The sequence below is a fragment of the Ischnura elegans genome, chromosome 1, assembly GCF_921293095.1.
Source record: "Ischnura elegans chromosome 1, ioIscEleg1.1, whole genome shotgun sequence".
Lineage (NCBI taxonomy): Eukaryota > Metazoa > Arthropoda > Insecta > Odonata > Coenagrionidae > Ischnura > Ischnura elegans.
Genome location: NC_060246.1, coordinates 121,966,739 through 121,982,194, shown reverse-complemented (window position 1 = coordinate 121,982,194; position 15,456 = coordinate 121,966,739). Strand labels below are relative to the sequence as shown.

Sequence of the window (15,456 nt, the reverse complement as noted above, 5' to 3'; positions counted from 1 at the left end):
TACTTTTTTTATATTTTCTTCTCGGATATATTCACAAAACAACTTGTTAGTTTCTTAAATAATACTAAACTTACATTGTATGTATTTCAGGACTAAATTCAGGCATCGAATCGGGTTTCTAATAAGTACTGGAAGAATATTTTTGCTAATCTCTTTGTCAGAGAATTAACGGAAATACTACCATTATTTATGGATTAAAATGAAATATCCTTGTTTTTCTATTGAAAGCAAACTTAAAACCACGAATACTTGTAGATATTTGGCCTAACTTTGAACTTAACCTTACTATGAACTTAATTTTGGTATTAATGAACCATTTGTGCTAAACGTCTAACTCCTTTCACTTATCTTTGCCCAGGTATCTCAATCTGAGTGAATAGGTACTCTACGTAATAGTCTAGTGATCCATTATTTGGTGGTAATTAGGGAAATCGGGAGTCCTTGTAGGATATGATTGGCTTTATTCTAATGTACCTTCATATCAGTCATTATGTCACTGGCTTTTGAATGGCATCCTCACTGAGCACCTTGGCTTTGACATGCTGATAGATAACATTTCCGTTCAAGAAGGCACTAATGAGAACATTACAATCCATTAATACTCACTGCATTCGTTTTCGAACTTGAAGTTGTTAGAATGCTATTACTATCCCTAACGTTTGACATACATCTATATTGATAGTACCTCTTTAGTTAGCTAGTTCTGATACCTTAGGGAACGCATGAAGCCCCCCATATTTTTTTCTGTAATGTTTTGCTATCTAACAAGCGCCCGTACAAATGAATAAAATTTAAACCTACAATTATATTTGGTGATATTTCTAAACTTTGGTTCATGAATTCTCTTTATCATTCAGTAGTGTCTTATAAGTCCTTATAATCAGTTTTAGGCTAATTTTGGGCCCTAAATTGTAGTACGGAGAGTTGTTTTGAACATTTTAGGGTAAATTGGTTAGATAGAAGTTGGTCAGAGTAATATTTAAGTAGATCAAATGACAAGCTTCTGATATAAGATATTTCCCTGAAGGTTCAGGATGGTAAGGTTGAAATTAATTTGTCCCAAATCTGCAACTTCTGGAGGGATTGAAAACTATATTTGTCTCTCAAGACGTCGTATGGGTGTTTTTTTATATTTGGTGCAGGTGTTTCAGTCAATTAGGAAAAATAGTAAGGTCCTCAATTAAAAGGCATATTAAGGATATCCTGAGGGGGAAGCTTTATTTGCCCACAAGAAATGGCATTATTATTATCATCATTAATGGGTATCATTGGCTGAGGATAGGAGTCGGCAGTTGCAGGTCATATGTCAAGGTTAATCGCTATCGCTGATACTTACCAGCGTCTCTTTAGTGCTAATGCCGATAAAGGCGTAGGGAGAGCTTCTGGTGGGAGTAGGTGGCCGTTGTTGATGTGTCACACTTGTGGGCGAACGTTTCCATTGGTCGATGATCTAAAATTTTTTAGATCTTGGTGAATGATTTATGAAAACAATGAGATAAATCCTTAGTGAAGTGATTCAATGGGAAGGAAAATATGTTGAAATTCTCTGAAACTCTTGCAATCAAAACACAAAATTAGGCTCACATAAAGATTAATAGGAAGATCATGTGTTTGACCAGATAAAAAATTGGGAGAGACACAAAGCCTTCCGAGTAAAATGTCGGATAGGTTTTGGGGGTGAAGGGATTCCGGGTGGGGATGTATTGAATAGAAGTACGATTGGTAAATAGGGGTAGAAGATTACACTTAATGTATGAGACAAAAGGAGATTGGGCATTACATTAAGAATAAACTCGTGCGAGAAGACGCATGCTTCTAGAAGTGGTAAGTTATCCTGCTTCCATAAAAATTTGCTGTGCTCGTCTCAAATATTTGGCATTAGTAATTCAAAAACAGTAACAGCTGAATCTGGACAGTTTGAGGGGTCAATTTGATACATGTCGTTGGTCGTGACGCAACTTCAAATTCTCATTAATAGATAATTGATTTACCTTTTATTTTACATGCTTGCCTGAGGTACTTATCGAGGGATAAAACCATTAGAACGATTGTCTACAATGTGAAAATATCAACGAAATCCCTTTAATGAGCTTTTCCTAAAATTCTCTTGTTTCGTTTCCTGTGGCCCGATTAAGCGTTTTTTTTTTGTTTACGTCAAAAGCGAAAGTTTTTTCGGTGAAATTTCAAAAAGAGGCGATGTATCACTTTTGAAAATTCTCGGAGGCACGCACGATGCGTAAAAAATGTGCTCGAGAAAGCGTTAATTTGAGCGTTTCTATGGGAGCATTTAGCGATGGTCAGCTGTTTATTAGTGGACGCATGAAAGTGGAACGATGTCTTTACTGACAACCACAATCTGCTCTAAACTCAAAGAAAATTTTAAGTGGAAGCTTTTTTTTGGGACATAGATCGCAGGTGTTAATTATATTCACTGAGCACTCAATTTTTAACAGTACCTATGCTATCGAATCGCACCAATTATAATATGCAGGTGAAGATACAGTTAGATGAGAAGCGTTCCCTAGGGTGAACTTTTCCCGCTTTCCACAGTTATAAAGTTAATAGTTATATAAGTTCTTTGGATTTTTAAATAAAAATTTCAACCGAAGTCGGTAATTTACATTATGTACAAACTATTCATATTAAAGAGATCTTTTTTCACTTGTTCATATTAAAGAGATCTTTTTTCACTGTGGTTAATTTAATTATTAAACACGTCATCTGGAGTAACAGACGATAGAGGAAACCACATTGAAGGTGTAAGTTGAGGTAATTTAATCGTTATGGTGGAATTTATTCATCTATTACTGATGAATTATATTGCAATATTCCCCCTTTAAAATTATTTCTTCGTATGAAAGAGAGACTGTCAATAAATAGTAAAAAAAAGGGAAAATTGTATTTCATTGGTGAGTAGACAATGGAGATCAATGAAAATATTCCATTTATGAGTTTTTTCTGCTATTTACCTTCTGAATAGATTTTTATACTTAATGTATTTTCTTTTAGAAAAAAATATATGTAAAACCAGTGAATTAGACATTTTACTGAAGTGAATTAGATATTTTATTGACAGTTGGAGATTTAGGCAGATATACCGCATATTACGAACAAATGATCTTTTGATATATGTATTGCTGAGGAACAGGCTAATGGCATCATTCTATTTCGTAATCTTTCCATTTTCTTAAGCTTCACCTATTATAAAAAATGGAAACATTGATGGATAAGAAAATGGAAAAACTCAACGTTTATTTATTTAAAAGAATATCGTTCCATTTTTTAATTGTTTTTTCGTCGTAATATGATGTTGATGCAACTCATAAAAACGAGACAAATATATATTTATATTTTATAATATTTTCCTTTTCCATCAGACCTTAATTGAAACGTTCTTCGGACACTTGGTAATAGGGTAGTTTCCTTCATCAAAGAAAACGAAAGGCATTGATTGCGATTAGTTACCCACCATTACTGTATTCATAATATACAAATTATTTGGTTTTAGAAATACCAGTTTAGACGAATGGCAAGGGTCAATTTTAACCTCATTTGAAAAAGGCCAGATTGGCGCCCATGCGATTCCACTCCACGAGACGTCACAGGAACCTAGTTTCTACACGAGAGGATAGGAGTTTTACATCGTCTGAGGTTACCAATGCATGCAGGAGGCACAGAGCTCAGGAAAACATGTCTTAATAATCACCTATTAAAACTGGCTAAGGTCGGAAAGTTTTCTTCGTTTGATAAGGTATTAATAATCCTTATTTAAGCCAAGCGCTACCAGCTAGCATGGTACTCAGCTACCTGCTAGCATCCTGCGTCGTATCAGCGCAGAGCCTCGCCCCAAGGTCACCTCACTTGCAGCAGCGGGAAGCAGAACGACGTCACGCGGAGTTTTTTCCCGGCATTCATACTTGAGCGTCGCGTTTTCGCGCGCTTGAAAATTTTCACTTTTCATTTAATCGTGAAAAATAGATATCGTCATATAAAAATCTGAAAGCGTGAAATACGTACTCCTGGAGTAATCTTTCGATTTAGGCAATAAAAAAATAATAGGAAACCACCCTATTCTGAAAAATGGAGTCGTCACTACCAAAATCAGATTATTGGATATTTCTTGGACTGTGAAAAATATTGGTTCCCGTCTATCACTTGAACAGTAAATTTATAAATAGGAGTAAATATTAGTCCCTAAATCACACCTTTTTTAGGACTAGCCTCACTCGCCTAATGAGTCGCTCTGAGAATGCTCCACCCGAAACAACGCTCAAAATCGTGAATGGGCTCCTTATGTGAAAATATAAAAATTAAAAATTCCTTTGTTACATTAATTACTTATAAACATTACAGATAACTTAGTTAAGTTGCCAGTGTTCCAGGTTGATTTTGGTACCAACTGCTTCAATGGTAAAGTGTATAAATGGGCATTTCTGTTAATGTATACGAGCGAGATGCGCCCGCTCCCAGTGGGCTTCCCCCGCTCTTTTCAATGCAGGTCCACAGACGGATAGGAGCATTTCTAATTTTAAAATGTAGAAAAAAAGGCAGGGTCTTATGTACAAATTTAATTGGAATGTTCATGTTCAAATTGATGTCAGAGGACCTCTTTAAACACAACATTGGAAGTAATTACACTATCCTCTGTTAAACGCACATGATGACTCATACTAACGTATCAACAGGAGACTTGAATGTGCAATCAGCCGCATTTTGATAAAAGTTATTTAAAGAATGCGAAATATTGTTGCAAATGAACAAATGTATCAGTTTGTGCGCCGTTAACGTCAGGAACATTGACCGGTTTTTGGTTTTATATTTTATTTTTTTTTTAATTTAAAAACCAATTTTAGGAAACAATAGCAATATTTAGGAAGTAAGATATGCCGTCGCATGTTCTCTGATAAATTTTGTGCATTTTAGTACCTCATTTGTAGAGTTTGGTTGCGTATAAGTGGAGAAAAAGGTGTCTCTACAGTAGAAATAACATAGAAGATGATCGAAGGTGTCACAACAAAAATTAGTCTATTATACACGTCGTAGACTAATTCTTATGGTGAGCTATTTTCTTTCGTGAATAGATACGAGCACACGTCGGCGTGGCAGAATGTTTTTATGTCAAGAGTCTTCTACACCGTGTTGCGAGCGCGGACGAGTAAATCACGCGAGCGGTCACCGGTATATTATCCTTAGAGGCAGGCAACCGTCAATGTGTGTCATAAATCTGACTGTATGCTCGCCAGGAAAAGGAATGAGAAAGCGAAGCTCTCTGCACCCACCTATCTTTTTACTTCGAATCTTTACCGATCAGTTCAGCTAAGCTGTTTTACTGATGAATTTATGTTTATTTCCTATAAAGGCGCAATTAACACATCCCAAAAAACCGAGTCGTTCATGTACTCCTTCGAATATTTGGTGAGTAAATCGTTCCTCATTTTCTTGCATGACATTTGAAAAAATGCGCTTAGCTCATTCCATAATGTTGTAAATGAATTAATTTAAAAATCGTAATCCATGATTTTACTTGATGATGTTAATTTTTCGGTCAATATTTGTGAGGTATCTTTATAATTTTCAAATTTCAAGAAAACCCTTGCGCAGTCCACAAATAGGTCTTTGACGTATAATTATAATAATTACTCTTGATAATTCAAATTAAATTTTATTTATTGTAAAATAAAGCTCTTAGAAAGGCTTCTTTAAAGGGAGGTTTTTTCCTCTCATGCCATGTTGAACGCTGATCAACCATGATAAAATCATTTCAAATGGCTTCATAATATCTATCATTGTTAAATTAATTTGAATTTCTTGGTTCTCCCTTACTAAGCCTCCAAGAAATGTTGAAAAGCAATATTATTGCAGCCAAATGTTTCTTGTAATAAGAAATCTCACTTGGCTTTGTTTGTATCGAAAACAATGCATTGATTTTAGTTATTTTACTTAGAAAAAATAAAAAAATGCTTTTTTAGTTTGCTTACTTGCCAAATCCGAGTAAAAATTTGTTAGCTGATTGATTAACTCGAGGTAATTCATTTTCATTGACGTATTTAATTCGTCACATATAAGGCACTACGCACACACGTCTATTGAGATGGCCTACAGGGTATTATTTAGATGTAAATGTGACCCAAATTGGATTTTAGCCTTAATAATACCGGCGGAAAACGCTATATTTTTCCGTAATTAGTATTTCTCCTTGTCTACAGATTTCAATAGTGATGAAACACATTGCTCCATTTCATATTGAGATACGATGATAAGTACAAGTTGTGGAAATCATTTGGCGTTCTCGACCAGAAACTATGCACAATAGCATCCAGGTCCGGCATAAATTGAGGAAAGGCTGACCTATCGACATCAGGAGTATTACAATACTGCGGCTAAAATTATTTTTGTGGTTTTATTAATTACTTGTTCCTTTTCTCAGAAGAATAACACGACATGAACTATGTCGTACTGGCCATTTATTGGTTAAAGACGTATTTACCCAATCTCCTTAGTGATATTCTCTCACCCTCCCTGCATATGATAAGGAAAATAAACGTTGGCTCTCACCCACCAAAAAAAATTTTGTGCACAGGTTACGTATTTACTTACATATTTACTTCCAAGGTACTCTACGCACAGAATTGAAAAAATGAATCATCTTACTTCAAGATTATGTATGTGTAACTGCCGTATATAAATGTTGACGTTTTAATGGTGTTAATGAAGAACTGGAAGAGATTTCCATGAGTAGTGAAGAAGGAGTAAGAAATTTAATTATGATTATTATATTCATATAACTGGATCCGATTAAGAGAATTTCGTTATTTACACTACTAATTAGACGATTTCTCATGTTGAAGTGGTAAAGGATGTTTTCTTCGCACCAAAAAATATTCCTAGCTGTAATTAGAGCTTGAAGTTAATTTGCGCGTGGCTAACCTTTCTCAATATTTCTTTCTCTCATCAGCTCTCTGGATTTTTTTATATAAAAAGCGAATTTTTTTACATGAGAAACGGATTATTCATGCGTTTTAGCCTGAAGTCCCCTGATTTAAGTTAGCATTGCGATTTTTCTATACTTTCGACGTTTCTTAATCGAATTGGATTAAAAAGAATAGAAACTATTTAATCGTCCTCAGGCTAGATATCGATTGCTCCGGTATACTGAAAAATGTATATGATGCGGGGATACAATTCAAGGCTAATTGATATTAATGAAGGAAATAAAAGGAAGTGAATGGTTTTCATTCTATATTAAAATAAGTATAATCTCATAGAAATAGTGTTATTAAAAATGAATTCTCGGAAAATAGGAGGCATTTCGTGGTTTAGCGGGCACACATATGAAAGGTATACAGGTATTATGAAAGACTCCCATACTGAATTTGGCTATAGAGCCAGGAATCAGAGTGGTTTGGAGAGGATAAGGTATTATGTCAATAGATGCAACTTTTTCTTTGTGCTTGGATTGGGATGCATACGGTTGTTTGTTCTCCTTCCGTTAAAATTTGCTTTTCATTTCCACAGATTTTCCAAAGTCAATTTATATTTGGCAAAAGTGGAACACTCGTCAAATCTGAAATTAAGTGCGTTATTTTTTTTCTTTTACCTTTGTTATTATTGCATAAATTCGCCTTTGCATGGTAAGAGAAGTGATTCGAACTGAAACTTTGAGGGAAATGTACAGTGGAAGAAGCGTAAATGGATGATATGCTGAAGTAACTGTTTGGATATCGAGGGGAAATTAATTCGTGCAATCAGCAAGTGAATGGAATTCAAAGATTGTAGATTTTTTAGATATAGGTATCATTTGTAAATTCACTATGCATTTTTGTGTGTTTCCATCACGCGAGTAACGCAATTTAATTATTTTATTTTACTAAAATATAACTGTAATTAAATAACTATGCAATTTTTTTCTAATTTTTAATGTTTTTATTTATAGTTATTATAGTTGAGTGATTCGTAGGGTTTGTTTGTTGCTATCGCGATGTACTTCCTCACTTCTCTTCCCTTATATTTCCTTTCTCAATTGTTGTTTCTCTTGTCTCCAGCAGGAGTTCTTAAATTTTATTTCTTGAGCGATATGCTTTTCTTGCATCTCCCCTTTTTCTCATTAATCCCAATAAATTTGCCTTTATTTACTCTTAACTTATAATCGCGGCAGTTTCTGAAAGCTGTTTATTTGAAATGCAAAGCTGCGGGGAGTAATGAATGAAGAAGTAGATCGCGACGCTGCGAAAAATTGTAATTAAAAAAAAAGGGCATAACTTTTAATTCAGCATTTAGTTCTAGCATTCGTGATTCTCGTGAAAGTCTCACCTGAGTGATAATATTTTGGCGTTGGAAATTTATTCAAATTTTTTGGTAGACTTTGAATTTGAAAAGAAGGCAACTTAATACCCTATTTGAAAATGGCAAATATGTTTTCTTTCCCTTTTTCTTTAATGCCGAATCCCCACTCAGGAGGTTAAAGCAAAATTTTGATGAAAATTGCATTAAACTTTTTCTTTGATTCATCCCTAAAAACGGAATATTTTCCTTATGAGAGTTACTCATTGTTTCTGATATACATTTATCCTTTACAAAAACAAAATTTATTTATTCGGATGATAAAAATATGCCTGAAAATCTAAAACACCAATAAAAACAAAAAATAAAGAAAACAGTGTGAATAAAATACGGGTGCTGTGAAAGTCCCGAAGTAGGCTGTCGCTTTTTCGGGTAATCTTTGGCATTTGCACTGGTAAGGGTTCAGTATTGGGCTGGCATCCACCCTCCAACGACCGAAAACTCTTAATTCTGCCGCCCTTCAACGTGGCATACTGGATGAAAAGCATAACTACTGTAAGAAATTAACAAAAGCAACCGAATAAAATATTAATACAAGTTGAATAAATTTATAGATGGAGATGGTTGTTAAAGTTTGCATTGTCTACATCTCTTTTCATTGGTTCAAGAATTTTTCCAATCAAGAATTTTTAATTTTAATTTGAGCTCAATCGAATCTCGAAACAATGCCGGAGAAAATTAAATCGAACTGAAAATATACGCTCTCGAGTCATAGTTTAATACGTAAAAAATATAAACGCTAATGAAGGGTTGGTATGGAATATATTTTACATACATGCAAATGCTACTCTGCAAATCGCATGGACATGCGCCGTCAGCAAAAAAGCAAAGAAAAGAAGTTGCGTTGGAGATACTTGACTCCTGATAATGAGTTCCACCTTGCGTTTATATAAGTCCTTTATTTTTTGGAGGAAAACGAATTCCTACACCTATTAGTTTGGAAAAATATATCCCTTATTATTTTTTATATCGGACCTCGACATGCATTGTGGTGTGGAGATGACGCACCTCGTGTCGCTCTGAAAGATACCTGTTCTTAACAACTCAAAAATCTAAGGCTAGCTCGTAGCCTCCGAGTCTTTAGCGGCTCCCAGCGTAATTCATATAAAATCTATGCAACGCTCTCTGTTCGCTCGCAGCACTTTTGGACGAGTCACGCATCATTCCTTTGTACTTAATTTAGTTCATGAATTAATTCTTTCTGCGTCGGATCCCATATGCTCGCCGCGTATTCATTGTGCGGCTGACGAGTAGTAGACGCGGTTAGTAGCACCTCTCCTTTTCAATTTTATTCCTAGAACCTTACCTCAACACCCCTGCGAATCCTAGTTTCTTCATGGCTCTGCCACAAATATTTATTATACATGTTCTCCACGATGTTTGTTTTTCAGCTAATGTTCAGGAAATTAATCAGGGAAGGGAAATTATTGTGAGTTGATGAAAAACTCAGGATGAGTGAGGAGAGGTTAGGGGTATACGAGAACTAGTCAACTGGCTAGGATTCTTGCTCCATTTATCAACTCACGTCCTGTATGGATGTGACCCCTGATGCAAGGCTACGTACGGAATTCCTGGGTAGCAAGGAGCGTGGTAGTCTACTGGGTAGAACGATGGGCTGCGGGTCGAAGGGTACCGGGTTCCCATTCCAGACGAACCCCTCCGACACCCAGGGTTTGAAGCCTTCGGAGTTCACCTTTGAAGTTCGGAAACTTCAAAACCAGATTCATAGGAAGTTTGAGATGGCCAAGGAAACCCAGGCCCCTTTCCCCGAATGTGTGTAATTCACACATCTTTGGCTTGGGCGATTTCTTCCCTCACCTATCCATATCCAAACCAACCATCGGGTTGATTCAGTGAGTGATGGGTGGTAGTTGCCACTGCAAAATATTTCTCCCTCGTAATTTGCCGCTCGAAAATTTTGATATCAAGTGATACCCATTGTTAAGAATTATTTTGTCGTTGAAAAACGATTAAAAAAAAACAAATTTGAACTCTAATTTTAAAAATTGATGGACGCTGGTGGTACTGGACTACTCGAGTTACTGAAATAACACACCAATGCGCTAGCAATCGTGTGAATGTTAACGTTTTCGTTTTGGTCGTTTCAGGGCGGAACGTAGAGTTGGCGGCACGGGTAGTCCGGAGAGCGAGCGGAGTGAGGAGGTGCACGGATCACGGCAGAGATCCGAGGGGGGCAGCGTATGCCGCGGGGGCGGCAAGTGGCGTCGCTGGTGGCCGTGCCCGTCTCGCCTCGCCCCCGCGCCCCCTGCCTCCCTCTCGCGGCTGCGCGTGGAGAAGATCGAGGGCGGCCTGATGGTGGCCGGCGTGCTCGTCGCAGCCAACTGCCGCATCGCTTTGCCCGCCTTTGGATGCCTCTTCCTGCTGGCCGGCGCCGTGCTCACCGCTGCCGCCTACCGCGGACAGGGCATCGGAGAGGACTCGGACCACTACGCGGCGCGCGTCGCTTTCACCGGCAACTCGCGCGTCCTGGGGCCCGCCTGCCTCGTCGTGGGCTTCCTCATGGCCGCCATCGGAGTCGGCCTGTGCTTCCTCACCCGAAGGTAAGGGGTTTTACCTTCAGTAGGCCTTTTATCTGGTCCTGGTAATGGTTCTCCCAAAGTCTCGCGCTCTCCACAATGGGAAAATGATGACAAATTTTGATTTGAAGCAAATTGGTCGTAAAAATATTGAATGACTTGAAACTTTAGGCTCGATCATGTTTGCTCACTATTTAGTAATAAGGGGGCCACGCTTCAGTCATTTGATATGGGAGCCCCGGGCCATGGATTCATGCCTCATGGATTTTCGTAAAAACATTCCGTATGCACCCAAAGGCTCTAAGCGCTTTCCATCACGCGTAAATAATTCCTTAAAAAATCTAATTTTCTTCCGTATAAAAACATCTAAATGTTTGATTGTAGATGAATTCTTCTCGGGTTCTCAGCCAGGTTAATTCTGTCGTAAAAGCCGACGTTTCGAGAAATAGGACTTTTGCCTTAGTGTGAAATTAGGCCCATATCGTCAGTCGCTCCTTCAGATCTCGTCTTCACTTAGACTTTCAAGGAGTAACACGGCCTTGAAGATGGGAGACAAGTCGTCTATCGAAACGTCGGCTTATACGACAGAATTAACCTGGCTGAGAACCCGAGAAGAATTCATCAATAGTATTTTAATAATCGTTTTATAGAAGATATTAATTTACAAAGAAACACTGGAAAGTTTAAAGATTTCCTCGAGTCCTTTGCTTGAGTCACGCTAAACATTTCACAGAAAACGAATGAATATTTCGTGTTCTCGGCCTCACGCAGTAAAAGTGCATTTAACCACAAAATTTTACCTCTGTTTTGCATTCCAAATTACTAGGTATTTGCCTTTGCATTTTGTTCAAAGCGTCTTGTGATCCTATCTGCAGGGCAAGGGAGCGCGAGGGAGAGAGGCGTGCCCGCAGGGTCGGCTTCCACTGCCCTATCCATGGGGACTTCTGGGCCGCGGCTCCGGAGACAATGCCCAACTCCCCGAGCAATGGGGGCGGAACCAGGAGAGGGACCTTAGTCCCTACGGACAAGCCCGCCAGCAAGAGGAGAAGGCTGCTGCTGTCTCTGTGTCCCCGGGGGGTGGGGGATGAGGACGAGGAGGAGAGGGGCCTGGGACCCAACCTTGTGCCACCCCCGCTCTGCCCCCACAGTGCCCTCTCCAGCACGCGGAGTTCCCTCAGCAACTCCTGGCAGCCAGAAGCTGCGGCGTCCCCTGGAGCAGCCTCTCGCTGTCCCACGCCCGTGCCTTTCGTTATGTCCTGCTCCATCAGGTGAGGAAGAATAATGTTTCTGTTCTGCGTCCCAAATGACTTCACTTGAAAGTATATTGCATTCACACAAAACAATGAAGACCATAGTAATTTCACTGCTATTAAAATATAAACAGATCAACCTCCTCTAATTTTTATATTAGGTTGTGGTAGAACCATGTGGGGAGGTAGTTATGGGGATTGTGCCCCCAAAATATTTGTACAATAGGAGAGAAACTATTTCACTGATGCTAGTAACCAACATTTTAAAATTTTATAATTTATTTTTTCCCCATCTTTAAATGTCATGCCTAATCCTTCCATTACAGAGATGCATTTTTACTAAAAGAATGAAAGATTTATTTTGAATTATTGCCTTACACGCTTGACACTTACAACCTTCTGCTTTGTGCACGCTTCAATATGGAATGCACATCCTCTCTTCTCATCAAGCATATTCCACGCAAAATTTTTAAAGATCTGGATCTATCACATGGTCTTACAATGTATTTTATCCAGAAAGCTTATGTGTGATTCCTCTTTTGAGAAAAGGGACTTTTTCAATACATCTTTTATAGGTTTAAATTTTCTACCCAAACTCATGAAGTCCAGCAGTTTTTGATCAAGCTTTACAAGCATGCTACTGCAACTGGGGAATTAATAATATAACTTTTTTCCTGAAATCTGGTGCATGTTTACTGAAGGTTTTAATTATGCTATTCTCCAGTTACTTTGCATAAGTTAATTTTAAGATAAAAAATAATCCATCGATGACTTATCCTGTAGCTCTTGAAAAAATTACTACAACTTTAAGTTTTTATAAACTTCTACGAGTAAAAATCCAACAGTAATTGATTGACGTCGCCAGTTGCAGGAGCGTCTCAGCTATCTTGGGTCTTATAAAGGTTAAGGTTTTTTTAAGATGTCAAAACATGGCCGTACCCAGCGGGGGGCAGCTGTCCCCCCTAGAAGCAAAAATAAATGAATTTCAAATCCAAATTTTTGAACAAATTTTCTATAATTCCAAGAAAAGTGATATTAGTATAAAACATGTAATCAAAATAAATATATTTTTTCCGAGCAAATAATTTTAAAAATCAATGAAGCGCTGTTATAATGTTTTGGAAATTTTGGTTTCGTAACCATTTCTATGTTACAACTTGAATGACCATGGCAAGCCCCCCTTTCGTTTTGATACTGGGTACGCCCTTCTACTTTCATTAGGGACTTAGCCTGTCTCTCATAAACTTATCCATTCTGCATTTATTTTAATTTGATTATAACTTGGAGTAATACTGTTTATAACTTAGAATGAGTATGATTCTTGAAATCTAGGACTTGTGATTTTTATTAGAATATGAATATAAAATATTTTTCAACAATTCTAGTTCATCACTCAATGGGGCAAAGTTATGCTTTATTACTGGGAGAAAATTTAAAATATGTATTTATTCTTTCTTCAGTAGTGGAATGGCCAATTCTTTGGGACCAGGAGTAGGAATCTCGCCTGATCATACTGCATTTGGTTCCATCCGTTCTCTAAGTGTTTCAAGGGAAGTGGCTAGCTTTCCATTATCCAGGACACCATCACCTCCACCAGTACCAGAAAGGTAAGGCTAATGTTTATGAGACGTATAAAAACTTTTTGTAGACTTGAAAGGTCAAGTCAAAATTTTAGGGAGAAACTTACCACATGCTGTACAACGTAGGAGTTATTTTGTCTCACTACAATATAGCCAGAAAGTCCTGCTAGTTTCTGATCTTCTAGCTGGACTTGAATCAACTGGAAGGTTGAATGAGGGTCCTTCCTGTTCAATGATAGAAAATTGGTCAGACGTTACATTTAGGTAATATTTTAATTCCTGAATAGGATGCATCAACAACAAGCTTTTCTTCTTTCACGTATAATAATTGCCTTAAATATTGGCAATTTAAAACCTTGTAATTCTGCATAATAAAAGGTATAATGTGCTTAGATCCCAATTTCACCCAATCCCTGCTTGAGTGTTTTGTGGAGGGCACTTCATCTGCCAGATGGGAGGCTAAGCCATGGCCCCCTTGGCACTTTTCATTAAGAGCAGATTAATGCTGATACCAGGTTTCTCCCCACTCTGCCATCCCTACCCTTCCTTCATGGTGCAAATGACATTAGCTGTTGGTCACCTCACCAAAATACTATGCCATACTCCTCTGGAAAATACACGGATACATGTCTATAAAGTATAGGTTGACTATATGAATATGTAGTTCAGGGAGAGGAATGATGGTTAGGAAAGGGATAAACCATGGTCATTATGTGCCAATCCTTTGGGATGGAAGGAGAGTCAGGGTAGTGGGGGAAATCAAGGGCATTCTTATATCTAAGCATTTCACTATCCCCAGGAGAAGAGAGTGGGAGACAATCACATTATCATTGGTAAAGAATTTTTTGTACCTCTTTTTAAATATTTTCCTCTGTCATAAAGAATGTTCATCTGAGTTAGCCTGTCTGCTTTGCTGTTGAATGTAAGGGTGAAGTCATAGAGGAGGTTATGTTTCAGCAGGTCTTATTTTCCACCATATTTTAGTTCTAATTTGAAAAATGAGTTGGTTTAATATGTTTTTCTTCTTCGAATTTTTAAGTAATTGTCCCAAGTGATCATTAAGCAATTCTTAAGAGTGATGTAGCTAGCTAGTTTTATTGAGGACCAATGAACCACTCAAATTTGCTTACATTTATGTTTTACTGAATAATATAATTTTTGGTTTTTTCCCGGTGAACAATTGCAGCAAAGTTTTCTCGGATTTTGCACTGGGTCAGGTTCTCCATATCTCCTTCTGATGTTTCAATGAACAACTTGCCCATCATCATCAGGGATCCAGGAATTCAATGCCATTTCCTCCAAGCCTCGGGGTATGTATACAAAAATCCATGGGTGAGAGCAGTATCAGCACAGCAATGAGCAGTAACTGAGCACAGCATACTTGAAAATCATATGATTTACTGGGAAGAAGCGAAGCTCCTGTGTTGATCCCATGGATACTGGGACCGCTTGGTGAAGGAATCCAATCATATTCGGAAAAACATCAACACAATAAACAGAGACTGTAGTTACAGCTTAAGCCATAATTGGGACCACCTCTTAAAAATCCTAAGGGACTGGCAGCCAATCAGGAGATGCTGATACCACTCTCACCCGCGGATTTTTGTATATATACCCCGAGGCTTGGAGGAAATGGCATTGAATACCTGGATCCCTGATGACAAAGGGTGAGTTGTTCATCGATGACGAAGGGTGAGTTGATCATCGATGACGAAGGGTGAGTTGTTCATCGATGACGAAGGGTGAGTT

At 37.9% G+C, this 15,456-nt stretch overlaps 1 protein-coding gene across 3 annotated transcripts in view; it reads left to right on the top strand.

Annotated features, from left to right (window-relative positions):
- The window catches only part of LOC124169052, a 152,256-nt gene that overhangs the window by 133,732 nt on the left and 3,068 nt on the right, over positions 1-15,456 (top strand). For all 3 annotated transcript variants that reach the window (XM_046547525.1, XM_046547540.1, XM_046547534.1), the window contains 3 exons: positions 10,449-10,901; positions 11,753-12,145; positions 13,588-13,734. In XM_046547525.1, the coding sequence (XP_046403481.1) occupies positions 10,449-10,901; positions 11,753-12,145; positions 13,588-13,734 (993 nt within the window). The remainder of the gene's footprint in view (positions 1-10,448; positions 10,902-11,752; positions 12,146-13,587; positions 13,735-15,456) is intronic.